Below are 26,096 nucleotides of genomic sequence, written 5' to 3'. Positions count from 1 at the left end.
TTTATAAGTTACAGGTCAGGCTCCTGCTGAGTCTAAGTATGGCTATTTGTGGGGGACTGTGGCAGGCGGGAATTGCTGCAAGCAGCATTTGTGGGAAGGGGCCAGCAATGTGCCCTCTGTGGCAAAAGGAGGCTGCCCGGCCCAGCCGAACTGAGGAATAACTTCATTGAGCTTGCCCACGGGCCCACCTCCCTGCAGAATCCACCTGCAGAAATAGTGGCTACAGTGACAGGTCAGAGGTGACCTGCAGGGGGGGTCCCGGGGGTCGCCGGCGAGCACTGCGGCGGCCTGTGTCTGCGCGGATGTAAGGCTGGTTCCGCAAATCTGGCGGCCAGAGGAGACACATTTACCAGTCAGGAGTCAGCCCAGAGCTGGGACCATGGCTCCAGGGCATAGGCTCACCCTTCTAAGGACCCAGGGTGTGTGCATGTGGGAGGGGGCACTGTTTATGTTTTCCAGACCCCCCCTCAAACACATCCCAGCCATGCAGTGGCCCAGGAGAGGGCAGCATGACTCAGTCCCCACTGTGGGCAGCACTGGGATCAGAGTCCAGGCCACTGGGTACCTGGGGGCTAGAGGGGCATCTCCTCTCCCAGGCTGGCCTCACAGAGGAGCCGGGATGTCCGCTTGCCGGTGCGGGCCGTGAAGGGCACAGTCTTGAGCACTGAGGGGGTGGGGAGGCGGGGATAGAGAAAGGAAAAAGGAAAGAAAAACGGCAAAGGTAGCCAGAGGCAGTGAGGCAGCCAGACCCCCAGGAGTGGAGGGGTTGAACAGAGGACAGCATAGAAGGACAGACTAAGGATGGGACAGAGGCCTGACCAAGCCCTTACCTGTGATGATGTCTTCAATGGCCCCATCGCGGTCACTCTCGTAGATGAGTGGCTCCTTCTGCTGCTTCCGTTTCAGCTCAGAGATGAGGTCCATCTGTTGTCGCCGGACCTTGGGTGGGGACTGAGGGGGATGTATAGCTCCAGGATCCCCCCACCCCACCAAACCCTAGAACATCTGTCTGCCTGGTCCCCCACAGCAAGGACAGCTGGCTTGAGCAGAAGGAACCCATTCTCATCCCAGGCTCCTGGGGCACTGACCTCACCTTGGGCAGGGTTTGCCTGTAACAGTGAGGGTGTGGGGTGGTGCCAGAGAGGAATGAGGATACCATCATCCCTGCATTGCAGTGCCAAGCTCAGGGGCAGCTGCCTACCTTGGGTGCTGGGTGCTCCCCTCTGCCTGGGGTGTCAGTGCCTGCCTCCTGGGCAGCAGCTTCTTTCTTCCACTGTTCCACCTCCTGCTCAGCTTTCTGAGGGGCCAAGGTGCGTCACCATGAGGCTAGCCCTGCCTACTTCCCTATCCCACCCCCTAGACAGAAGCAGCCCATGTGAAGGGGCGTCAGTGCCCTGCAGGGTTCCCAGCCCACCCCCCAGACATACATACCTTGTAGGCCTTGACAAAGCGGCTGAAGAGGGAAAAGAACAGGCTGGGGGATGTGGTCTTGGGGTTCTCTCCGAAGTACTCCACCACAGACTCGTAGGCCTCCTGCAGGCGCCACCAGTCAGCCCCACAACATGGGCTCCTCAGAGCCGGACACTGCTCTCTACCCCTCAGGACACTGGCCACCTCATCTCTGCTCCTCCAGGCAGGATGGCCCCTCACTCCTGCTCCATCCCCCCAAGGGGTCCCAGCTGTGGCCAGGCCCCTCCAGGCCTTTGGCTACACACCCCTGCCTAGTGCCCCAGTGGCAAGTAGTCCTTTGTGCCCCAGCCCACCTCCCCTCCTCCAGGGCCAGGCAGCCCCAGGCCACCTGAGCAGTCTTGCTGTCTGCCAGCAGCTTGTCCATGGTGGGCGAGTTGGTCCTCAGAAACTCCTTGAGCACGACACAGTCATCCTGCCGCACAAATTCTCGCTGCGTCAATTCCAGGCCTCGCTGCAAGGAGCGCACATCCCCCAGGACACTGTCCAGGGACACTGGGTGGAGGGTAGGGCAGGAGAGAGTCAAGGGATCAGAGGCAACACTCCCACCCCGTTTCATCCTATGGTCCCCTTGCTTTCTCCCAACCCGCATCAGCCTGGTGGCTCCAGGGCTGAGCCCCTGCCCCCACTCAAGGACGTGGGTGCCCCGTACCTGAGCCCGCCTTATCCAAGAAGTGTAGGTCACTGTAGAAGCCAGTGAGCTGTGGGTACTTCTCAGCAATGACCTTCACCAGGTAGTGCAGCAGTGTCTGCTTGCGGTCAGTTGACTTCATCTCCAACAGCTGCACAAGGACCTGTTATAAGCCACAAGCCACCAGCCAGCCCCCACCACCAGGCCAGGGACCCCTCTTCATCGTCCTCACCACATCCAGACTCTGGAGCCGGAAGCCGTAGGCTGCTCCACGCTTGCTGCTGTTCATGTAGTTGCCGAAGGCCAGGACGATCTGGGAGAGGCAGGAGAGAGACTCAGGAGGGTGCTGGGGCTTAAGTATATATTGCACAAGGAGGAGAAAGGGTGGCAAGAAGCAAGCCCCACACACTCAGCCCCCACTGTATTCTGCACAGACTGGTCAGGTCCATGACACATGGACGTGTGTGTATGTGTCTCACCCATGTGCTCTGTTATCACCATGGACGCACCCAGTTTTTTGTCTGCTAGTCCAACCCAAAACTGTTGCCAGCACCCCCTCCTAGGATGTGGATCACTGCCTTTCTGACACCATTTCTACTGGTCCCCGGACACTCCACTGAGCCGGTGTGGGTGCTCTGCAACTCACACAGCAATCCCCAGAGGGGCTGACCCCTTAGGCAGGGTCTCAGGTGTGCTGTTATAGACAAGGCTGCTGTAGCCTATTCCCAACCCCCAGTCCCTGCCTTAGCTTGCTCCTTCTGAGCATGTATGTGAGAAGTGGGAACATTGTCTTTGTTGCATCGTAGGTGGGCAGCAGCAGGTCACCAGCAGGGTCTCCTCATACTACCCAGAACAGGCTCTCACCTCCAGGATCTGGCGGAGTTTGTCAGAGGACTTGATGGACATTGAGGCTGCAATGACGGCATTCAGTTGCTGGGGGTGAAATGGGGGAGGTGAGGTAAGATGGAGCCTCCTCCATCAGGAGGCTCAGTACTCCCAGATGCCCCCTTGGAGCCCAGGCTGGGAGCTACCTCTACCCCATCCCCAACCGAGGCCCCACCACCCTGCCCGCCCCGCCCACACCGGCATGAGCAGCTGGGCTGTGTCCAGGAAGTTGCCCAGAAAGGTGAGCGTGGCCATGCGCTCGGGCAGGCGCGGGATGCGGCTGAAGCGCAGCATGAAGCGGTCCTCCTCCGACAGCTCCTCCAGCGGTCGCTGCTCCCGCTCGAAGCGGGCAATGAGGCTGCGCTCGTACTCCGTGGGCAGGAAGCGGGTCAAAAGCTCCAGGAAGTCCAGGCTGAGGGACTGCAGGTCATAGCTGTGGGGGGGAGGGGAGAGGAGAGTGGGTTATCACCCCACACCCTCTGGTTCCTGACAGCAGACTACCCACCCCCTGATGGAATAAAGGAACTTCGGTATTTGCTATTTGCCAACAGCTTCAGAGAATAAGGTCAAAGTCAAGGGAAGCCCAGGTCCCCATCATACATGGGTGGCAGATGCTCACCTGTAAATCCCTAAGCCTGAGTGCCCACAGCTGGGCAAAGAGGCAGGGAAGGTATGGGGACATCCTAATCTGGGCATGGCCTCACAGGAGATCCTCAGTTTTCTCAGCCCAAAAATGGGGACAGAGTTCCCTGACCAGGGTTGTATGAAGCTTGATGGGCTCTGTCCCACAACAGAGGATCTTTTACTAGATCGGCCTGATGACCCTGGCCTAGCAGAGGGGCAGGGCTGCCCACAAGCCCAGGGGAGGGGTACTTACGCCTCAATGGCCTGGCAGATACGGTCAGCCCCCAGGTTGCCCTTGCGCAGGGTGATGGCCAAGTTCTTGGCCCGGTTGGCCTCGATGAGTGTTGCCTTGCTGGGGACCTTCTGGGCTGCCTTACCCTTGAGGGCACTGAGATCCAGGCTGGGGCCTTGGGACTTGGTCTTGAACTGCTCCTCGAAGTCACTCATGTCCAGCTCCTGAGGGTGCAGGGAGAGATGGTGGGCTCGGTGGGGCCAAGACCTGGCATACTCCTGGCTGAGCACTGTGCTCAGTGCTAGAGCCACTGATCTGGCCCTGACCAGGCCACCAGCAGAGAAACAAAACAGTAACAAGATTGACGGGCCCCAATGGGGGATACAGGGGAAGCACAGGGAGCATCAGGGAGGAGGAGGAGAAAGACAACCAGACAACCCAGAGGACCTAGACTTGGGGCCATTAAAGCTGAAGGAAGTGCTGAATTGGCCAGCAGTAAAAAAGGGGAAAGGGAAGAGCATTCTGGGCAGAGAACAGTGTGAGCAATGGCCTAGAGGCAAGAGAACACATCCCTTCTGGAAAACAGACTGGAATCGGGAGGGCTGAGGCCCTGGTTGTCTGTGGGAAAGCGGTGGGAAAAGGGCAAGAAGGGAGGTGAGACCTGAGGGAGGGACGTGCCCCTGTGCAGGGATGGAGGGGAGAGCCTCCAGGGGAGTCAGGATACTGCCTGCCAGATGCACACATCCAGCTGGGTTTTCCCTGGGCCGCCCGGTCCTCATCTGTACAATGGGTGGAGTCGATGACCACTCCCAGTGCTGAGCGCGATCAGGCAAGTCCCCGCCTCCTCTGGCGCCCACGCTGGGAGCAAGGCAGAGCCACACTCACCTGCAGCACCTTCTCATCGTCAAGCTCTGTGAAGACGGTGCCGGTGATCTGGCTGGGTTTCAGGGCCACCCAGTTTAAGAGTGGCATTCGGAACTTGGTCTGGATGGGTTTCCTGGCCTTCACTCCTGGGGTAAGGAGGGAGTGGTGAGCGCTGGGGGCGCTGGAGGGCACTGGGACCCAGCGAGGCCCGACAGGGCAGGCAGGAGGCAGCAGGAGACCCCCAGACAGAGGGTCCTGGAGGACAGGGAGACCCGGCCCCTCCCTAAATCTCCCGCCAGCCCTGGGCCCCAGGCGGTCCACTCCACTCACCTGGGCCCAAGTCTAGGCCGGGCCCTCCAAGGGCCTCAGAGGGACCTCCTGGAGGCGGTGGGGGCGGCGGAGGCACTGGCCCGTCAGTGCCGGGCGGCGGCGGCGGCGGCGGCGGCGGCGGCGGCGGCAGGTCTCCCGGCAGCGGCGGCGCAGGTGGGGGCTCTGCGCTGCCCGGGAGGGGCGGGGCTTCCGGCTGGGAGGCGAGGCCGAGCAGTGGGGGCAGTGGGGGCGCCGGCGGCGGCGGCGGTGGCAGTGTCGCTCCGGGAACCGGCTCTGCTGCAGGTGGGAGGTCTGAGCCCCGCGACGGCGGGCCGGGAGGGGCGTGTCAACTCCTTGGCTTGGGTGGTCTCGCGCCGCCTCCCGCCCACGCATGCGTACTGGGTCCACTTCGACCCACCGCTCCTACCTGAGCCAAGCCCGCGATCCAGACCTCGCTCGCTAACGCCCCGCCAGCGATGCCCGCAGGCTCACCCTCCAGGCCCTGGTCCCCCTGCCGCCCGCTCGCAGCTGCTGCGCACCTGGGCTAGGGGAGCTGGGGGGCACCCCCGGAGCCGGAGTCGGAGCATCACCGCCGCTCGGCGTTGCCGCAGGGACCGGGAGGATCTCGATGGAAACAGCATCCCCGGGCCCCCGCACGACACGGATTAACCCCTTTTCCTCCAGCTCCTCCACCTTCAGCTCTAGGGCCGAGGGCCGCGCCGAGGCGGGGGCAGGCACTTTCTCAGGCTCGGGGGGACGCCCGGCGGCGCCCATGGCGGTCGATTCGCTGAAGCGCTCCTGTGAGCCCCAGAGGAGGAGTCAGTGCCCACCAGCAGGCTGCCTGGCACAGAGCCCCCGTCCTCTTCCCAGGGTGGAGAGAGATGTCAAGCCCAGAAGCTGGCCTGTTCTTGGGAGTCCGCCCGGCCCACGCCCCAGCCTCACCCGCAGGATCTCCAACTCTTTGCGAGCCTGGCTTAGCTGCTTTTCCAGTTCGGCGATCTTGGCCATGGATTCGTTCTCCGCCTCCCGAAGCCGCTCTGTCAGCTGTGACACCGGCACGTGGTGAGCTACCACCCGCCGCCGGGCCCTGGCACCGCCGGTGAGGGGGCGGCATCAGGCATGCCTGCCTGGAGGACTGGGGGAGGCTCCCACATCCGCTCAGCCCAGCCGGCCGAGGGTGGGCTGAATCTGGCACTGGAACCCAAGTAAATGAGGAGGGGAAACCAAGGCACCACTGATGGGGGAGGTGGGTGCAGATTAGGAGACTGAGCTGGGAGGGGGCCCAGGCAGTTCACCCAAGTCAGGGCCTGGAGTCGGAGCATCTTAAGAGGAAGGCCCTGCCCTCAGTGCAGTGTAGGAGCTCCCTGAAAGCTCAGTGAGAAAGACACCCAACAGATCCAGGATTTGGATTCAGGTCAAACTCAAGGGCCAGGCAGACAGCCACCTCCAGTTCACATCTAGAACAGTGTCTGCAGCCCAGTACCCGATGCCAGCATGGAGCCCTGTGACAGACATGTCTTGTGGGCCTATTAAGTTCTGGGTGGGGTTCAGGACCAGCTCTCACCAGTGCCACCTGCTCCTGTAACTCCTCCATGTGCTCCAGTACAGCATTCTTGGTCTCAGTGTCCTCCAGTAGCGCTCCCACATCAAACACATTGTCCAGATAGGCCTGAATCTGCACCTGCAGCTTGTCACTCTCAGTGAGTCGAAGTTTCTGTCCCCCAGATGGAAGGAATGGGTGAGGCCCAATGTAGGGAGTCTTTCCAACCCCCCACCACCACTGGATCCCAGAGGAAGGGACCTAGGCCCTAGTCTGCTTTTTTTCTTTATTTTTAATTGCAGTATAATTCACATACCATAAAATTCAATGTTTTAGGTGTACAGTTCAGTAGTTTTTAGTGTATTCAAAAAATTGTGTAACCACTGCTACTAATTCCAGAACGTTATCATCACCCCAAAAAGAAACTCTTGCACCCATTAACAGTCACTCCCCGTCCTCTCTCCCCCCCCACCCCCCATCCACTAGTCTTTTTGTTTCTATGGATTTACCCATTCTGGACACTGACTATGAATAAAGGAATATGAATAAAGGAATCATATATGAATATGAATATGAAATCATAAGGGCTGGCCCGTGGCTCACTTGGGAGAATGCGGTGCTGATAACACCAAGGCCACGGGTTCGGATCCCATATAGTGATGGCCGGTTCGCTCACTTGGGAGAGCGTGGTGCTGACAACACCAAGCCAAGGGTTAAGATCCCCTTACCGGTCATATTTTTTTTTTTTAAAGGCCGCCCTACCAGTCATCTTTTTAAAAAAAAAAAAAAAAAAGGAATCATATATGATTCCTTTATTCATATAATAAATAAAGAAATAAATTTATTCATACAGTAAATAAATGAATAAAGGAATCACATAATGTATGAACTTTTCTGTCTGGCTCTTTTCACTTAGCATAATGTTTTCAAGGCTCATCCATATTGTAGCACATATCAGTACTTAATTCCTTTTTTTTTTTTTTTTTTTTTTTCGTGACCGGCACTCAGCCAGTGAGTGCACCGGTCATTCCTATATAGGATCCGAACCCGCGGCGGGAGCGTTGCCGCGCTCCCAGCGCCGCACTCTACCGAGTGCGCCACGGGCTCGGCCCCTTAATTCCTTTTTTATGGCTAAATAATATTCCATTGTATGGATATACCACCCTAAGCTGCCCTCACCTTTTGTTAATCCTGGTTTTCAAAAATCCAATCCCAAAGGCCTCACTCCTCCAGGAAACCTCCCAAAGGAATCAAGAAAGAAGCTGCAGCTTCTCTGCTCAGGTGGGGCCAGCAAGCACCAAGCTCCTCTGCCCACCCTCCCCACGACCTGGACCCATCCAGCATGAGCCAGCTCCTACTTCCGCCTGGCATCTCTGGGACCCCCCGTTATGCGCTGGACTCAGACAGCCTGCCTAAGGTTGATGCTCTCAGAGCCAGCTCCACGGCTATCTTGAGCCTGTTCTGGTGCCTGTAACAGTTCTTACTGGGCACCCATTATGCTCCAGGCTCTGTTCTACATATTTAGAGTCATTATTATCTCTATGTTTCTCCTATTTGACAAATGGAAAAACTGAGACTCAAAGAGAGGAAGAGATCTATCCAAGGTCACACTCATGTTAGGTGTTACCCAGGTCTGTCTGACCCTAACACTCATGTTGCTAACCACTTAGCCATACTCTACAGTGGGCCATTGGTTAAGCCTAAGGGAGTGCAGGGCTCACCTCTAAGTACAGGTCCAGGCCCAGGTGGGTGAACTCATATTGCAGGAAGACACGGAAGTTCATGTTCTCTACGGAGTGTACCACGATGTTGATGAATTGCATGCAGGCCACCTGGGGGCCGGGGACACGAGCGGGTCTATGATCCTCTAGGTGGGGGGGTGCTTAGTGCCTTCCACCCCCCGCCTACCCCCAAGTATCCCCCCCTCTCCACGGTGCACTCAACTCTACAAACCCAGATTTGTCCCGACCTGCATTTCACCTTCATGTCCCCTCAGTCCAGCTTATCCCCTGCTCCCAACATCCACTGTTCCCCCACTGACCACTCAGTCCTAACATTTTGCTGAGGCAGAACACCCAGGCCCCTAGCTGCTCCCTGCACCCAAGAAGGCCCAGCCCAGGCTTCAGCCCGCTGAGCTCCCCAAACTCACCATGAAGTCAATATTGCTGTCCTCATTCCGGAAATATTCCATCAGCTTTTCAAAGCGGTGTCGCTCCCCACATACCTGGGTAGAGGGAATGGCTCTCACCGAGGCCCTAGTGGCGCACCTCCTAAGCAGTCTTCCAGCTGCCACCTTGTGCCTCCACAGGTTCCTCTCCAGTTAAATCTAAGTCAGGCCATGCCTCTCCTCTGCTGCAAACCTCCACTCCCTCTCCAACCCCTCCCACAGCTGTCCCCTCACTTACTCCGTTCCAGGCACGCTGGTCTCCTGGCACATCCATCGCAGGGCCTTTGCACTTGCTGACTGCCTGGCATGCTCTTACTCGGGAGAGCCACCATGCCAAGCCCCTCACTTCCCCCACAGCTTTGCTCAAATCTCACCTTCTCAATGAAGCCTTCCCTGAGCACCCTGCAACCAGATCCCCCACCCCCTGCAGCGTCCCTGAATTTTTTTCCATAGCATTGATCATTTTCTAATATACTATGTAATTTTCTTGTTTATTATATTGTTTGTTATCTGACTTCCCCTACCTTCTTTGTTTCTTTTGTTCACTGATATATCCAAGTGCCCACTTCCTGACACATAGTAGGCATTCAATAAATATTCATTAAAGGAGTGAATGAGTGTATCCTGCCGTAGGCATCATATTCCCCTGCATAGACTTCTTGCAAGCCTGTTAAACAGAGTCAGCAACTCCAGAATGAATGGATCAAGTCCAGTGTGGATCTGGCAAGGCTGAGAGTCAGAGGTGGAGCTAATCTCTATAGTTGTTCCTGTTGCCCCAGGCGGTGCCCCTAACTGACCCTGCACCTTCCTTTCAGAACTTCCCATCCCAGATTTTCCTCTGGGTTCCCCAAATACACACCCAATGTCCCTAACTGCCCCCCAGCAGAGGCCACAACTGCCAGAAACAGGACTCCAAGCAACACCATAGGGGCAAGTACATGTTCGGGTGGGGGCTCCAATACCTCCTTGAAGTTGTCGAAGGCCGCAAGGATGATATCGTGTCCTCCCCGCACCAGGCACACAGCTGCCAGCAGCTCCAGCACCAGAGCCTTGGTTCTGGGGAGAGAAGGAGCAGGTTGTCGCTTGGGAACAGGCAGCCCCTGCAGCAAGGGTGGACGTAGACCCAGCTAGGGGGAAGACAGATAAGCTGATGGTGGGGGCGGAATGAGCCTGGGCAGGAGTCCTGAGAATTTGGGGACAGAGTAGGTAAGGGTTTAAGCAGGAGACAGGTCTAGATGTGGAAGAAGTTTAAGGGCATGGACCTCACCTGGGGCTCCTGTTGTTGAGGCTCAGAGCAATCTCATTAACACAGGCTGGGTGGTTCATGACAAGGCTGAAGCCAGACTACGGAGACGGGAGAGGAGCTCAGCACCTCCAGGCAGGCCCCCAGGACTGCCAGCACCCTCCTGCCCAGCGCTGCCAACATAGCCAGTGCCGTGCCAGGCTTAGGCAGTTCTTTGTATCCAACCATAACCTCTTCTGTGGCAGCCAAAGCCTGGCCCTAGCCCTCTTCTTAAGTACCTTTGTCTTTGAAAGCCAGTATCAGGCACCTTGGACACGGTGAGCCCTTAAAGGCTGGTTCAGTGAGGGAGGGCCCAGCTTCCCCAGTCAGTCCTCCAAACAAAATAACCCAGAGGCTGTTCTCCCCATCAGCCTCAATGCCTAGCCCTTTTTGGGAAGTGTTCCCAAGTCCCCATGTGAGGTCCATCCATGTCCCCAGCCATGGCCAGGGGTACTCAGGGAACCTGACAAGGAGGAAGCAAAAATATGGGCTTCCCCCAAAGACTCATCAGCCTCAAGGACCCCAAGCCAACAGCACAGATCCACAGGGTTTCCAGAGGGACAGTTGGTCCCAGAACCCCAGCAGCCTGAGCAGCCCCCAGCGAGGACAGTCCCAGCTCCCTGGCCCCCCATTCCAGGCCCACCGGCTGACCTGGTAGTTCATGATGGCACGCAAGCACATGATGCAGACATGCACGTCGTCCTTCTGGCTGACGATGCGGGAATTCCGCAGCGTCTTCCTGCTGTGGGCCGGGGTCAGCCTGGGCGGGGCGAGGAGGAGGTAGCAGGGGTCAGAGCACCAAGCCCCAGCTTCCTGTTCACCCTACCACTCAGATGGCCTCTGGAGTCCAGGGGGCATATCTGGAAGCTTGGCAACTGCTTCCCATCTACCCAACCAAAGGGGCCAGCTGAGGGCAAGGGGGATTCCTCAGTCCTTATGCCTGGGGTCTGGCATGCTAGGGGAAGGGAGAGAGGAAAGGGAAGCAAAGACCCTTGTAGTGATTTGGCATTGAAAGCGCTGACTGGTGGAAAGCCCATGGAAGGAAAAGGCAGCCAAAGCTCAGAAACCACCACGGAAAGGCTCTCCACAAGGTGGCACTCACAGCCGCTCAGGCTCACCCTCCATCCTGAGAGGCAGATCCTGAATTCATGCCACGGTACAAGAGCATCCCAGCTCACCACTTCCTAGGCCAGTTATTTAATATCCCTGTGCCTCGTTTGTAAATAGGAATGGTGGTAATAGTACCTTCCTGATAGGGTTGTTGGGACAATGAAATGAGCTTAGAACAAAGCCTGGCACATAGTAAGTGCCACATGAGTGTGCTCAATTATTCTTTGCCAAAAATGTGTGATGTTCTCATTGTTGCAGAACTGCCAACCGTGACTTCCACGTGTCGGTTCTCTTGACAAGTCTATCACATTTCCAGCAGCACTGGGATGGCTGCCACATCACCATTTCCCATCATTGCTCAGATATGCCTGAGTCTTTGTTCATGCTGTTCCTTCTGCCTGGAATGCCCTTCCCTGCCCCCATCGCTGCCTGCCAAGACTGAGTCCATCTGTAAGACATAGCTATTTTCTGGGAAGCCTTCCTGATGCTCCAGGCAATGGCCACCTTCCTTCTCAGACTTCCGAGTCACACCTCCCTGACAGCCTGTCACAGTGAATTGTCCCCCACTAGACTGCAGGCCCCTGAGGACAGGGTGATCTGTCTCCTGGTCACTTGCCACACACCTAATACATAGTAAGTGCTAAAAAATGTTTGTTGAGTGTACAAATAAATGAATGAACAAAGAAACACATTGTAAGAGTTTGGGGTTTAATATGTAGTTGGTTCCCTAGACCCAAAGTGGGAGTCTGGGGATCTACACAATGCTCCGAGGCCATCTCCTTCCCCCTCCCTGACTCCCAGCAGGCTGCCCTATGTTAGGATAGGGGACCCATCTGCAGCAGCTGAACCTGGGGCATCAGTCAAATGCCTCTTCCAACCCCAGCACCACCCCAGGGAGTCAGCCAGGCATGCATCTGCCCCCAGGTGGCTACGTACCGGGGAGAAGGGGGACACCTGGAGGCCGCATAGGAGAAAACACGGGATTAGATGGGTACAAGAGGGGTCCCACCAACCCAGATACCCCCTCCTCATCCCAAACCTACTAGGGTTCCAGCCTCTCGGTGACCACCCTGAAGGCTTCCTAATATATTGGTGTCCCAGTCCCTGTTTGAGACCCTTACTCTGGTCCCCAATGCTTGGCTACCCCTCCCACCAACTGCAAGAGCCCTGGGTGGGCTGGCTAGATGCAGCAGTGTTGGGGTGAATCCTCCATTCTCCCACCACCCCACCCTGAGGACCCCGTACTTGACGGTCAGGTGGCGACTTTTGGGGACGGATGAGGGTGGACCTTTGCTGAGATCTTCCACTGACTGCTCCAGGGGCCTGCTCTTCTCCGAGTGGGAGGCCCCGTTGTCTGTACTCTCCATGTCATACCTGGGGAAGCAATGGGGTGGGAGGGTGGGGGAAGATGTAGTGAGAGACAGATCTGCAGGGGAGACCAGGGGGCCGGTGGAGAAGGCTGTATCCTTGGCACTGTGGTGAACACAGTGGGAGAGAACGGAGCGCCCCTCCCTGTCCAGGGCAGGCTTTGGGGAAGGGGCATCACTTGGGGCCAAGTGCAGGGTTTCAGGGTGGGCTCAGGCTGCGCTGCTCAGAACTGGCCAGAGGAGTGGGCAAGGCATGTGGAAGCACGGACCAAGGCTCTGAGGAGTGGCAGGAGGGGCAGGGAGGGGCTTACGCGACAGAGCACTGGGCAAAGGCCAGGTACTCAAGCAGCACGTCCAGGCCACGGTTCTCCTCGTTGAGGAACTCCTGTACCCACCTGCAGGACACAGGACTCCCTGAGCTCCAGCCAGGAAGGAGGACCTGCCCCAAGTGGGCACAGAACAGCAAATCAAAGGCCTCTGGGGTGTTCTTCTCCCAGAGAAGACACCAACACACCCCGGCCTCAGAAGAGCCAGTGGTGCCAGGGGGTGCTGGGGAACCCAGGCAGGACTCACAGCCCAGCCACGCCTCGAGGTGCAGGCCAGAGGATGGGCAGGAGAGGAAGAGGGGAAGCTGTCCTGCACACCCACCAGGAGGGCCAAAGGACAGCCCTATGTCGGGGTACGGGGAGTCAGAAGGGGAAGCCCCAGAGCTGCCTGGAGGCAGAGCTTTCCTAGTCCCAGAGAGGAAGACCTGAGCCCCCACTCACCCAATGTGGTTTGTCCTCAGGGACGTCTCCAGCTCCCGCAGCACCTGTGTGGACTCCTGAACTCGCCTCTTAAACTGGGGGCCGAGAACAGGGGAGTCTGGTGGGTGGAGCCTGGACTTCCACAGGCCCGCCACGTCCTGAGACAGCAGCCAGCAGCGCCCCTCCACGCCCCACTGGCACGCATGGCCTTTCACGTGCCACTACCCTCACCACCTCCACACACCTGCCCGGCAGAGCAAGCACACACAGGCTATGTGTGCTCCCCATACAGACCTGTGGGGGGTGCACTCCCCCATACACAGGCAAACAAGGCACACACACACACACAAAGATGCAGGATGCACACACACACCATACACAGGCACACAAGGTACACCCACACACATCCATACGCAGGCATTCGGGGTACACACATTCAAACATGAACATCTTGAGTATACACACACACATGTGCACATCCATACACAAGCACCTTGGGTACACAGACATAGGACACCCACACATCCATAAACATACACATGGTGTACACACACATATACACACTCTCTCTCTTATACATGGACTCAAGGGCACACACAAACATACACACATATCCACAATGGACACAAAAGTACACACATCTATGAATAGCCACACAGGGTGCACACATGTACACACATAATACAAGTACGCACCACAAATGTGCCCGTAAGCACACATGGGAAATACAGAGGAACCTGTAAAAGTGCATCCCAAGGGCACTCTCAGTACCCTACAAACACATGCACACACGCACACACACACACACACACACTCACACATGCACCCACACAAGCCCACAGACCACTTTATAGACACCGTTACTCCAGCTGCCCAGAGCTTGGAAGGTGCATGGGGAAAGGGACAGAATAAAAAAGGGAGACATATACCCCCAGGTTGGACATCCAATCAGCTGCTACCTTTCTGCTAACCCCACCAGTATCCAGGTAGCTCTTCAGCTTCTGGATGTAGGCTGCAGGCGGGTTCTTGACTTGAAACCGCTCCTAGGAAGATGGAATGGGGGTACAGGGAACCAGCCAGAGCTAGCCCAGAGCAAATGACCAGCTCTCGTCCCAACATCCCGTTCTCAGCTCTAACCTGGGGTCCCAGGCTATCTTAAGACACCTCAGAGATTCTAAAGCATAAACCCAAACAGTTCGCCAAGCCGCTTTAAAAGACCCCAGTCCCAGGCCTAGCCTGCCCTTCCCACCGTGGCCTCAAAGGCCACAGCCCTAGCCCAGGCTTGGGGTGGAGTTTGGAGGGGTCAGTCCTGCCATGGGCCCAGCCCTGGGGGGAACTCAGTCCAGCCAGTAGGTGGCACCCTCCCGGCCCCCTGTTCTCTCTGGGCCAGAGCTGGGAGTGCAGGAGAAACACTCTGGAGGGGCCCGTGTGAAGTGGGCCCAGCTTCTTGGCAGGCTGGCCTGTTCACCGTGTTTGCGGGCACCTCTGTGTGAGGGTGTGCTCCTCTCCTGTGTACAACAAGCAACTCCCAACTCCCCTGCCCCACCCCTGGCTCGGGCAGCCACTCACACGAAGAGGCAGGGACCACAGCAGAGGCCCCTACCCAGAGGGGCTCTCATCCTTCCCAACCCAGATGCCTCAGATACACCCAGCAATCCCACCCAACCTTCCATTTCTCCCAGGCTTTTGAGCCCCCAACCTCTGAGAGCTAGGCTGAGCCCCTGCAGCCGGGACCCCTACCACAGCCCCACAGCCTCTGGAAACAGCTCCCCACCCTCTTCCCATGGCACAGCCCTTACCCCCAGACTTCTGCCCAGCCAGCTCATCCCACCCCCTTCCATTAGCAGGAGGCAAAAGCCCAGGCCTGGCTCCCAGGGGAGGCTCCTGGCTCCCCAGCTCCCCACCCCCAGCCTCCAAAGCCTCAGGCTTACAGACAGCTGCCACCTCCATCCTTCTCTGAATCACTGCGGCAGCCAGGCCCCACGCCACCTCAGCGCTGGGGAGACCCAGTGCCAGGACAGGGTCCTCCCGCAGCCGCAAATGGCAGCCCTAGCAGCCTGAGGGGTGCAGGCAGCCTAGTGAGCCATGAAGGCTGGGAGCACAGGTGCCTGGACGGAGTGCCACAGACAGGGGTCTGATCTGGGTGGCCTTGGGGAGCTGCTGGTTGATGCAGCTCCGCTGGTCCCAAGGTAAAAGGAGGACAGGGACTCCTGCCCCTTCCTCCCCATGGGGTCAGATGAAGATGTCCATCCCCAGGATCATCCCTTCCCTACCCCAGAGCTGGAGGGTCAAGAGAGGCTGCTCAGGAAGCTCAGCAGCTGGCCAGTGCCCCTGGAAGAGCCCTGCCAGCTCTTCAGAGGGCAGACAAGGCTCATGGCTCACAAGGTCTCTGGGGAGGCCCATGTCCAAGAGAGGGGGCTTCCAGAGTCACCCCCAGAATCCTCCCCAGATGCTGCACTGGCCTCTGGGCAGTGTCCTGGCCCCTGGACAGCATGGCGGGGCCCCTCTCCTACCAGCCCCAGCCTAGTCAGGGCAGGTCACCCCAATGGCAGGAGGGAAGGGGCAGCTGAGCCATCCTGGCACCCACCTGGTCACAGATGAGCTCCCACTTCTTCTCATTGTCATACTGGCTCAGCAGCTGGACCTTGTCAGGGGGCAAGTTCATACAATTCTGGGGAAGAGGAAGACAAAGTAAAGACCCCTGAGCCTCGGGCCCCAACATGAGGGAAGAGGGGGGAATGGATGTTTCGGGGGGATCCGCTGGGCTCCCTAGTAGGTGTGTCACACACATAAATACCCTCATCCTCTCACCCGAAAAGATAAGTAGCATTATCCAAGGAGAAAACTGAGGCCGAGGAAAGTGGAGCACCTTCACCAGGGCCTAACAGCTAGAAAGTGACAGCAGGATTTGAATCTGAGTCTGCCTGGGCTCTGTCACCCCCCACAATGCCTCCCTGGCACATCCGGCGTGGAGGCAGGCAAGTGGGGTCTCAGCCTAACTCCCTGGGGACCTCAGACACCTCTGGGCTCCAGCTTCCCCATCTGAGATTAGGGGACATCATCCCCCCCACAATTCGGGTGGGAAGCCAATGGGGCGCCAACTCCAGGTATGACCACGTGTGACCAGCGGACAGTGCCCCGTTCCCACCTGCCACCAGATACCATGTGTGCACAGGCTGGGCCCAGAGCACCAGTGCCTTACAAACACCAAAAACCCTCTAGCAAGGGGGGCAGACAGCTGCCTCCTTCCCCATCCCTCTCCAGCCCCCTCCCATCTGGTCCCATCAAGAAGGAAGGAAATGGCCAAGGGAGCTGAGGTCAGCCATGTCAGCCAGGAAGAGTCCCTAGAAGGTGCATCATGGCTGCAGCAGCAGAGAATTTCGGGAGGGAAAGTCACTCAGCCACAGGAACTGGGTCTGTAGCATGCTGGGTCTGTGGTGCTGGTGGCCCAGGCTGGGACTCCCCTCAGGAGCTAAGAAATGTCAGCAGAGCTCTGCCTGGGTCCTCCTCCTGGCCACAGAATGAGAGAGTAAGGTATCCCGTCACCACAGGACAGGTGCAGGGCCCAGCCCAGGGTTGTGGAGTCAACAAGATGCTGCCAGCTCTAGGGGCTCCCTGGACCCCAGGACTTGGTGTGTCTCTCTAATAGATGCATAAAACAAGGCCAGTTCACCCCAATTCAATAAAGCCCAGGTTTATTGAGGGCCTACTAGGTGTCAGGCCCCAAAACACAGCTCTTGCTCTCAAGGAATTTTGAGTATAGCTAGGGTCTCTGTTGGGGATGTGGAAGCCCTCAGGGAGCCCCAGCCCAGAGGTGGAGGGCTCTTGTCACCAGCTCTGGTGGTTCAGACTACATACCCTCGGTCACGTGGCTCTGAGGAGAGGCCACAGCTGGAGCAGACAGGGAGCCCCACCCACCCAAGTCAACTCAGCCAGCTTCCTCTCTGGAGTGCTGGGCCTAGTTCTGGGGCTCTGGCCAGATCTCACCCCAAAAATCACTGCTGTGGGTCAGCCCCAGACAACGGAAGCTGGGTGCTCTCAGCCCCCATTGCCTAAGCTTTCCGGCTGGGGCCCCACTTGAAAGGTGAAACTGCCCGTCCACCCCCACCTCCACCCCCACCTCCACCACAAGCACCCCAACCCTGCCGGCTGGAGGCGGGACGTCATCCCTCTCTCCCATTGCGAAAGTGAGCCTGGATTGAGGAAACCACCGCTGTCTCATCGGGCGCCCTCCCCCAGCCCGCCAGGGGCCAGCAAAAGCTCCTGCAAAGGGTCCTACCTCGCTAGGGAGGCCTCCCTGCAGCCATTCTCTGTCTCTGACTCTTTCTGATCCATCCCCACCCCACAGAGACAAAAGGTGGGGCAGGGCCAAGGTGAAAGAGCCAAGGAGAGAGGAAAGGAGCAAGCAGGGAGACAGGGCAGGGGATGCCAGGGACACTGGAGCCATGGCAGGCACAGAGGAGGGACGTGGTGCTGGGGAGCAAGGGGGATGGCTGAGCCCCAGCATCCATGCCCTAGAGGGGACAGCCACTTCCCGACATGGGCCTTTCCAGGCCTTCACCCAGGCTGGGGACCTTTTTGGTTCTGGAATGACCCCAGTGGCACTTCTAGAAGCAGTAACTAGTCATAATAATGACCCCAACAGTCACAGTAGCCAGCTTCACCTGGCTGTGCGCCATCCCTGCACGTGGACGACCACCTTCCACCCTCACAGCTGTTATGGGCACCCTTATCATTCCCATCTCACAGGTGACCTGCCCAAGGTTATGAAGCCATAAGAGGGGAGCCAGGCTGGCATTGAGCCTGGAGCTGACTCTGAGCCACCGCCCTGGTCCATCTCTTGGGACAGCCCCACTTACTGATGAGGGGAGGCCTCTGCTATGGCCTGGCGCACCTGTCCCAACAGTGGTGGAGGGCAGGGTGCCCCTTTGCCCCTTCCCCACCTGGGCCTCCTCAAGCCCCCGGGGCCCACATGCCAGCCTGCCAGACAGGCTAAATTTAGGCTCAGAAATCAGAAATAGCTCTGACAGCGCTGAGCACTAATTAGCAGCTGCTCCTCAGCTGTGGCTGTGCCCACCGAGGAGACAGGCACTCCAGGGGTTGGGAGAGGGGCCCGTGAATGCCACTCACTCAGGGTGGGGAGAAGCCACCCTGAAAACAGGAACAAATTCCCAGACCCAGGGCCCTCGGCTTGGAGGCAGCACCATGGGGAACTGGGGGACAGGTAGAAGGTTGGCTGACAGTGCTCCAATGGGATGGGAAAAGACAAGCAGTCCAGGTGTGTGTGTGCATGGAAGGGGGACACCTGCCTCCTGAGAGGGGGGTAGGGGAAGGACACCTGTGATGTGGAGGATAAGGAGCTGGATTCAAAAGACCCAGCTCTAAGCCCACCCACCCCGCAACTTCTGTGCCTCCTTGTGCCTCGGCTTCCTCCTCCATGAAATGGGCACACTCCCTCCTGCCTCACACGCACAGAGCTCCTGAGAACACTCAGTGAGAAGCTGTGTTTTGTTGTAATAATACTCTTCAGTGACCCAACACTATGCATGGCGTAACACGGATGCAGGGGCAGAGGCAGTGGGGAGTCCGTGGGATACCCCAAGGTAGGGGACGGTAGGGTGAGCAGAAGTTTGTGGAAACATCCAGGTAAAGCAGACCTGGCTCCAAGGCTTGGCCAAACATGAACTGACCCTCCAGCCCACTTTCCCTGCTGCCCTTAGTGCTTTGGGTCAGAAGGGGAGTGGGAGGGGATTCATCTTTCAGGGGTAGCCAAGAAAAGCAGCTGATTCCCTGAATCTTTCTGTAAGAACGTGTGGGGACCATTCTCCCTCCTCAGTGCCAAGGGGGCCTCCAGCCTCTGCTCACCCAAGACCAGCCCCTCTCCCCGGCCCTGCCCCAACCGGTGCTGCCTTCTGAGGCTGTGTCCCAAGAGACTAGAGGGATTCCATCCACACTGGATACAGACACACCTACGGTTTCACTTTCAGTTTGAGCTCAGTCTCCGTCGCAATCCACCTGCCCACCTCTCCCCATGGCCCGGTCCTTCAAGACTCACGATGTCCCTGAACTTGGATACCAACCCCAGTTTCAGCCAGCTCCACAGGAGTTCTTCAGTCGGATGGGCCCCAAAGCCGGGCCTGTCCACCAGCTCTCACTTCCCCATCCATTCCCCCCACCCCAACAGTCTCAACCTTGATTTTCGAGCTCTCAGCGCAGCTCCAAACACAATCAATTTTATCCACTTCTTAAAATTTTGGTATATAGGTTTTCTGGGGCTCTTACAAGCAATCCCAGGCTTACAGGACGGCTGTTGGGTGACCCTGCCCTAGGATCGGGTGCTGAGAACCCCCAAAGGTCGACAGCTTCTCCCGTCAAGTTTGAAGGCTCCCCATAGTGGGGACAAGAGCAAGCAGGATAGGCCCCTCGATGCCAGGTGCCACACGTATGACCCAGGCTGGCAGGAGAATAGCAAGGACGACAGCAACGATAGTAAGTGTTAAGTACTCCCAGCACGTTTAATCCCCCATGACAAGCCTACAAAGTAGATGCTATTATAATCCCCAGTTCACAAATGGGAAACTGAGGTTCAGAGAGGTGAAGTTGCCTGTCCGTGGTGACCTAAATGGCCAGCTGGTAGGAAGACTTAGCTTCCTCAGAAGAAGGGGCCCCGGGGCAATGAGAAATGAGGGTTGTGGCCCCCCAGGGTCTTCTACAGACCGCTTGGCCTCAGTGCCCCATCTGAGGAACCAGGCACAGCCGGCCCCACTTCCTGCCACCCGACACCCTTCACTTCCTGTTGTTGCCCACACCGAGCTCTTACTCACTGGGGAACCCCCCCGGCACACCCTCTCTCAGGGAGAAGTGGAGGCCTCCCCACCCCCGCATGCACACTGCTACCGTTAGCACCGCCGCTGCCCCACCCTGCAGGAGAGGTGGCCCTCCCTCTGGTGGTTTCCGGCCACCAGGCAGTTTTCAGTCTAGGCCCCACTGTCGCTGACCTACCTAAAGGCAGGGAGACAGCCTGGCCTGTGACGGCTGAAGACCGGGGAGCTCCTTGAGAGTGCACAGTAACCTTGCTGCTCTGGGTAGTGGAAGTGTGGGGAGGGGAGAGGCAGGGTCTGGGTTCCTTCACCTAAAAGAGCCCCAAGATGGAGAGAGGACCAGGCCAGTTCCAACATCATCTCCTTCCTCACAGTGGAAAGATTTATTGAGCACTTACTCTGTGCCCGGTGTAGCACGAAGCACTCTCGTGGTTAGTGCTTAGTACTAAGCCCTCTTGTGGTTCGGCCCCTCAACTATCCTGGGAGGCCAGCATATACCATTATTATTCTCATGTGCATGTGAGGGAAACTGAAGCCCAGAGAGGTTAAGGAACTTGCCCAAGGTCACACAGGCAATAAGTGCCAGAAGTGCTGTGCTGACAGCTGAGCACAGGAAAAGTGCTCTGCCTGGGCAGGAAAATCCTTATAACCTTGGGGCAAAGACAAAACTTGACCCTCAAACTTCATGACCCCAAAGCCCAGAAATTTCCCTGCCTTTCCCCTACGTAACCCCTGCCCCCTCAAAGGCCGTGGTGCAAGCCACCTTCCAGGGCTCCAAGTTCCCAGGAAAAAGGCAGAGGTGGCCCTGAGAGCAGCCCCACCTGCTCCTGCCCATCTTGCCCAGCTCTTTGCCAACTGGCCCCAGATGTCACTGTGAATCATGCCCACCACATTCCTGGGTTTCCAGGGTCGGCATGTGCCAGCCCTGCCTGTTGGGAATGTCACCCCACAGCCTCTGCCCAGCACAACATCTGACCGCATGGCCACAACCCTGTTAAGATGTTCCGTGTGAGACACCCCAGAGGTGGGAGGCACAGGGACTGAGCGACCCCACAGCCACATGCACCCAAACTTCATCTGTCCCACGCCAGAGGAGGGAGCTGGCCAGGAAGACAGTGCCTCAGTCACAGGCCAGCAGAATGGAGACATTCACCCCCGCTCCTCACCACCAGCCCCAGAGAGGAAGGGGCCCTGCTAGAAGTAGGACTCCTAGGGCCCACACCCTGCCAGGGGCTGTCCTGACCTCCCCACACAGCCTGGCCAGGTGCTCAAGTCCCTGGACACAAGCAAAGAGCACCCTAGGGTGCTAGACCCCTATTAGGCAAATTCTCCAAATGGCTCAGATCACTCCCGGCCACACACACATCATTCCTGGAACCTTCCATGGATCTCTCTGCCCCAAGGCTGTAGGATTCTCCTGCCTGGGCACATCAGGTGTCCTATGGGTGTCTACTGGCAGGCCTGGAAAAGGTACCTTGCCATCTCGATCCCTGACCCTGCATCCCTCGCAGGGGAAGGCGGCAAGAGGCTGGAAAACAGCCAGCCTTGGGCATGGGCGTAGGAGAGGCGAGGCTCAGAGCCTGGCTGGCTGGAGTTCCCACCGTCGCAGCAGGCCCATGTAGCTGGGCAGCCCTCACTCCTCCGCTGCTGCTAAGGCGGCAGCCGGAAACCCTGGCTCAACCTGCTTTTTCTCCCCACCCCCATTTTAAGCAAGGGGCACCCCTCTCTTCCATAGTCTTCTTGGAAAAGTAGCCCCTTAGCACCCACGCTTGTGTAGGAGAGAGGCTCCCCACACCTCCTGTGTGCCTGTGGGCCTTGGTGGGGACACGGCTCACCCATGAGGGGAGTTCCCCAGCCAGGAGAGGAGGAGCAGTTTTGGATGTTGGGACAAAAGGGAAAGGAAGAGGTTCTCTGGGGCCATGGGACCAGACTGCCAAGGGTAGGACTGTGCTTCTCCCATCAAGACTGGGGGATCCGTGAGGATGGAGGGCCCATCTCCCTCAGCAATTGAAGGTTCTTCTCCTCTTAGACATTGACTAAGGACAGGACTCACCTCTGGCCGCAGGGGTGGTGGCCGGGGGGTGGGTGAGGAGTGGACAGATGGAGACCCACCCCGCAACACCCATTGCCAGGCCTGTGGGTTTAGCCAAATTTTTAGCCCTGGGCAGCCTCAGGCAGAGGTCAAGGCTCTCACCTTGACCCCAAGGCAGGGTTCATGTCCCTGCTGGTGGGGAGTGACAGGAGCCAGGTTCTTAGCCAAGTGACCTTAGGTTGGGTTCATCCTACCACAACAGGACAAGGGATGGCTGAACCCTCCCCAGGAAGAAGGTGTAAACATACTGGGGTTCCTGGGGACAGGGTAGGGCGTGAGGCCCGGTGGGTGCTGCTACCCTAGATTTCTACTCAGCCACCACCCCTTTCTCCACCAGGATACCTTCTAAGACCCATCTCTGGGCCTCGCCCTCCATGCCCTGGTACTCAGGGACTCACAGTGTCATTTAGTGTCAGACTCAGCCAATCAGTTATAGCCACAAATCGAAGCAGGGCAATCAAGTCCTACACATGCATCAGAATCTCTCCATGGGCGCCCGTGGCTCACTCGGGAGAGTGTGGTGTTGATAACACCAAGGCCACGGGTTTGGATCCTATATAGGGAGGGTCGGTTAGCTCACTGGCTGAGTGTGGTGCTGACAACACCAAGCCAAGGGTTGAGATCCCCTTACTGGTCATCTTTAAAAAAAAAAGAAAAAGAACCTCTCCACTTGCCTTTTGGAATTTCCACTGGTCTGAATTATTCACGTGGCTCCTCCCTATTAGTGCGTATAACAGACAACAGACTGGGGCCTGGGCCTCACCCCAAGAGCCCACCCCATCCTATCCGTAGACTCACATTTGGGAGGAAGACAGACCCCTGTCCCCCCAGTCAGGCTGGCAGGGGTCCAGGAATCTACCACAAACTCGGGCTCCCCAGATGGCCCCCAGAGGGTGTGTCTCCTCATTCTTCCCCCTCCCCCATCAGCTCAGCTCAGCTCAGCTCTGCCAAGCCCTGGGTTTGGGGAGCGGGGAGTAGGGGCAGGTGGAGGGATGCGGAAGCCAGGGGCTAGCCTGGTGTGTGGCACCCTCAGAGTCCCCCCACCCAATCAAAAAGGTGCCTTCACAGGATAGACCCCACCCCACCCCATAGCTCCTCTAGACCCCTCCTTGCCTTCTTTTGGGAGGGAGAAGCAGCCAAGATGTTCAGAAACTATTGGGAGGACACCTTTTGGAGACACGTAGAGGATCTAGCAAGTATGGCCTAATGACTGGCCAGGGGAGAGGAAGTGATGTCAAGGAGGTGGAGGGGACAAAGAATGGAGCCAGCACCACTCTGCTGCCTGAACCTCCATTGGCCCCCCACCCTCAGACCTGCAATACCAACCTGCTCAGACTGGGAAGTGCCTCTGGGGAAAAGCACAGCTTTATTCACCTGTCACCCAGTGTCCAGCTAGGGAAGGCTTACAGCAGATAGGCCACCAGGCAATTAGTTACAGAAGGGAGCCAGAGAAGGGCTGAGGTAGGGAGGGGGAAGTGAGAATCAGAGGCCCCTCCACCTGCCTGCTTCTGCCTCCCACTGGTCTTGGAAGACCACACCTGGCTCTGCACTGGAGCCCTCACCCCGCCAAACACATTTTGACTGCTCCCAGTCTCAGCCTGAGCTGATGGTTCCTTTCCCAGTGGTGTAGTCCCCAGACCCCCCAATTCCCAGGCAGGTGACAGTGTGGGGGGGTTGGGGCTTCCGGTCTTTTGCTCCACCCCAAGCCACAGTGACCAACCCATCTGGACCCTGCCCTTTCTAACCTTAGTCCTTGCAGGGGCTACGACGGGGTGCCCAAGATGAGGACCCAACAGCAGCCTCTCCCAGCAAATGCGGAGTGAGAAACACAGACATCTGTGCACACGATCTGACAGCCCAGCTGCCAGCAGCCCAGGCACCGAACAAGTCAGGACCAAACACCTCCACTAGGTCCCCGGCTCTGGGGACGTCAAATTGTAACCCCTTCCATCTTTGACCCCGAGACACAGAAGGGCAACAGATGCTCCAGACCCGCACCCGGCGGCTGGGCCTCGATGCAGTGCAGAAGGGGGATGCCCGGGACCCCACTGCGTGCTCCACTCCCGACTTCACGGGACATTTTCGTTTCAGACCTTTAGACCCGGGAGCTGGGGGGTGGGGGGTGGGGTGGAGGTGGGATGTCTTAGGGAGGGAGACTGGGCGATGGCAGAAGAAAGTTTGGGGGGGAGAGTGCTCAGTCACTCTGAAAGAAGCCGCTGTCGCTCCCAGCCCTGGAGGGGCAGCCGCTGGGCGGGGGATCTCCAAGCGGCACCTGAGCCCTGGGGGCGGGGACGCGCGCCGAGCCCCTGCGCCCCCCGCCCGCGCCCTGCCCTGCGCGGTCGGTCGCACTCACCAGGACCCGGTTAAACCTCTCCTCCAGCTCTCCGGCCGCGGGCATCGGCTGCTTGGGGGCCGCGGGCTGCTTGGGGGGCAGCGCGGCGGGGCCCGCGGGCTGCTCGGCGCTGCCAGCCGCGTTGCCCATGGTGGTCCCCACCCAGCCGGCCAGGCGCCTCCAGCCTCGGAAATCCAGCTTTCCGGGGGACGGAGACGAGGCTCCCGGCCCGGGGGGCGAGCGGGCAGCGGCTGGCGGCGGCGGCGGGGCTCGGAGGCGGCGGGCGCTCGGCTCAGCGTCCCATCGGGGCGGCCCCGTCCGAAGGAGCCGGGCGGCGAGCTGCAGGGTGGGGGAAGGAAGTCAGGCTTCAGGCCGCGGGGACCGGAGGGCTGGGCCGGGGGCAGGAAGCTGCGGCGCGGGCTCCCCCCTCGGCGATTTTCGAACTTCTGCTGCCGCTCCCGGTGCGCGCAAACCGCAGTCCGCCGCCGCCGCCGCCGCCGCCGCCGCCGCCGCGCGCCCAGCCGGGGGGGGGGGCTGGAGGGGGGCGGGCGCGGGCCGGGGTCGGCCGCAGCCATGGCGCGGCGGGGCGGGGGCTGCCGGCCCGCTTCACCTGCCGCGGAGGAGGCGGCCGCGGAGGAGGCGGCCGCTGCCGCTTCACCTGCCCAGGCGGGAGGCGACCGAGGCGAGGCCGGGGCGGCGGCACGCGCGGCAGCGCCTCAGGGTCCTAGAACCGCATCCTGCCGCTCGCCGGGAGCGGGGGATTAGCTGGGTCTAGGGAAGGGGGTCACGGCCTGGGCGGAGGGGGCACACCGCTGGGTGAGGGATGGACAGCCACGGTGAGCGCGGCTTGGAGACCCACGGTGGTGTGGCCCTGGGGCGCAAGGGCTGCGTCCCCCTCTCGGGTCCCTAATTGAAAAGGTGGGAGCCCCCTTCCAGGTCCCCCACCTCTTGTTTCTCTTCTCTGTTTAGCCCAGAGATGAGCTGAGAAGCAGAGGGAACCATCTGCAAAGAGGAACCCCAAAACAGGGTGAGCGGCGTGGACCAGGCCAGCAGAGACCCTCGCCACGTGTCGCATCTCGACCCGCTGAGCACCGGTGCCTACATCCCCAGTGGTTTTAGAATGGGGGCACCCAGGGGAGAGGACAGGCTGGGAGAAGCTGAAGACCACCAAGGAGGTCCCAAGGAGAAGCAGGGGATTGAGGAACCGAGGATTAAAGCCAGGAGCAAGGCTGGGAAAGGAGCAGGCACCGCAGAGGAGGGGGAAAAATCTCCTTGACACTGTCACCACCAGGGACCTAGGGTGGCCTTTCGCCATGGAGAATAACAATCTCTGGTGTCTGCTAACTGCAGAAACACTTTCAGAGCTCTTCCGTCATTTGTCCTGACAATGACCAGGGAAGGTAGGTTCTGATGTCCTCATTTTAGAGATGGGGAAACTGAGGCTCGGAGTGGTTAAGTGATTTGTCCAAGGACACACAGCTAGAAAAGGGCAGAAAGAGGCCTCCTCTCTGTCCACCTCCAAAATCTACACTGTCTTGGAGTTGCTGTCCTGGTCCGCCACTGCGCCTCTCCTCCAGGATGGGAGAGTATGCGGTGGATGGGCAGGGAGGGCTGGGGCACAATCTCC

The 26,096-nt window shown here is 58.5% G+C and overlaps 1 protein-coding gene across 2 annotated transcripts; it reads right to left on the bottom strand.

The window, feature by feature from the left end:
- Positions 1–19: 19 nt before the first annotated feature.
- Positions 20–24,619, bottom strand: FMNL1 (formin like 1). 2 transcript variants are annotated; one of them, XM_063080518.1, is made up of 26 exons: positions 24,491–24,619; positions 15,812–15,895; positions 14,154–14,267; positions 13,246–13,319; positions 12,790–12,873; positions 12,357–12,485; positions 10,653–10,761; positions 9,987–10,063; positions 9,682–9,775; positions 8,702–8,776; positions 8,274–8,384; positions 6,577–6,726; positions 5,955–6,056; positions 5,552–5,810; positions 5,034–5,324; positions 4,725–4,849; positions 3,861–4,063; positions 3,182–3,416; positions 2,963–3,031; positions 2,331–2,411; positions 2,120–2,249; positions 1,799–1,962; positions 1,432–1,533; positions 1,202–1,297; positions 831–951; positions 20–324 (listed from the first exon to the last, which is right to left on the bottom strand). In XM_063080518.1, the coding sequence occupies exons 1-26, from the start codon at positions 24,617–24,619 to the stop codon at positions 221–223; spliced, it is 3,312 nt and encodes a 1,103-aa protein (XP_062936588.1). In that variant the 3' UTR covers positions 20–220. The 2 variants fall into 2 exon arrangements, with proteins under 2 accessions (XP_062936588.1, XP_062936589.1); XM_063080519.1 differs by lacking the exon at positions 20–324 and adding an exon at positions 573–664.
- Positions 24,620–26,096: the final 1,477 nt, after the last annotated feature.

This window comes from Cynocephalus volans, chromosome 16, assembly GCF_027409185.1.
Source record: "Cynocephalus volans isolate mCynVol1 chromosome 16, mCynVol1.pri, whole genome shotgun sequence".
Classification (NCBI taxonomy): domain Eukaryota; kingdom Metazoa; phylum Chordata; class Mammalia; order Dermoptera; family Cynocephalidae; genus Cynocephalus; species Cynocephalus volans.
Note: the sequence above shows the minus strand (reverse complement) of the source record. Positions and strands in the feature narration are given on the sequence as shown.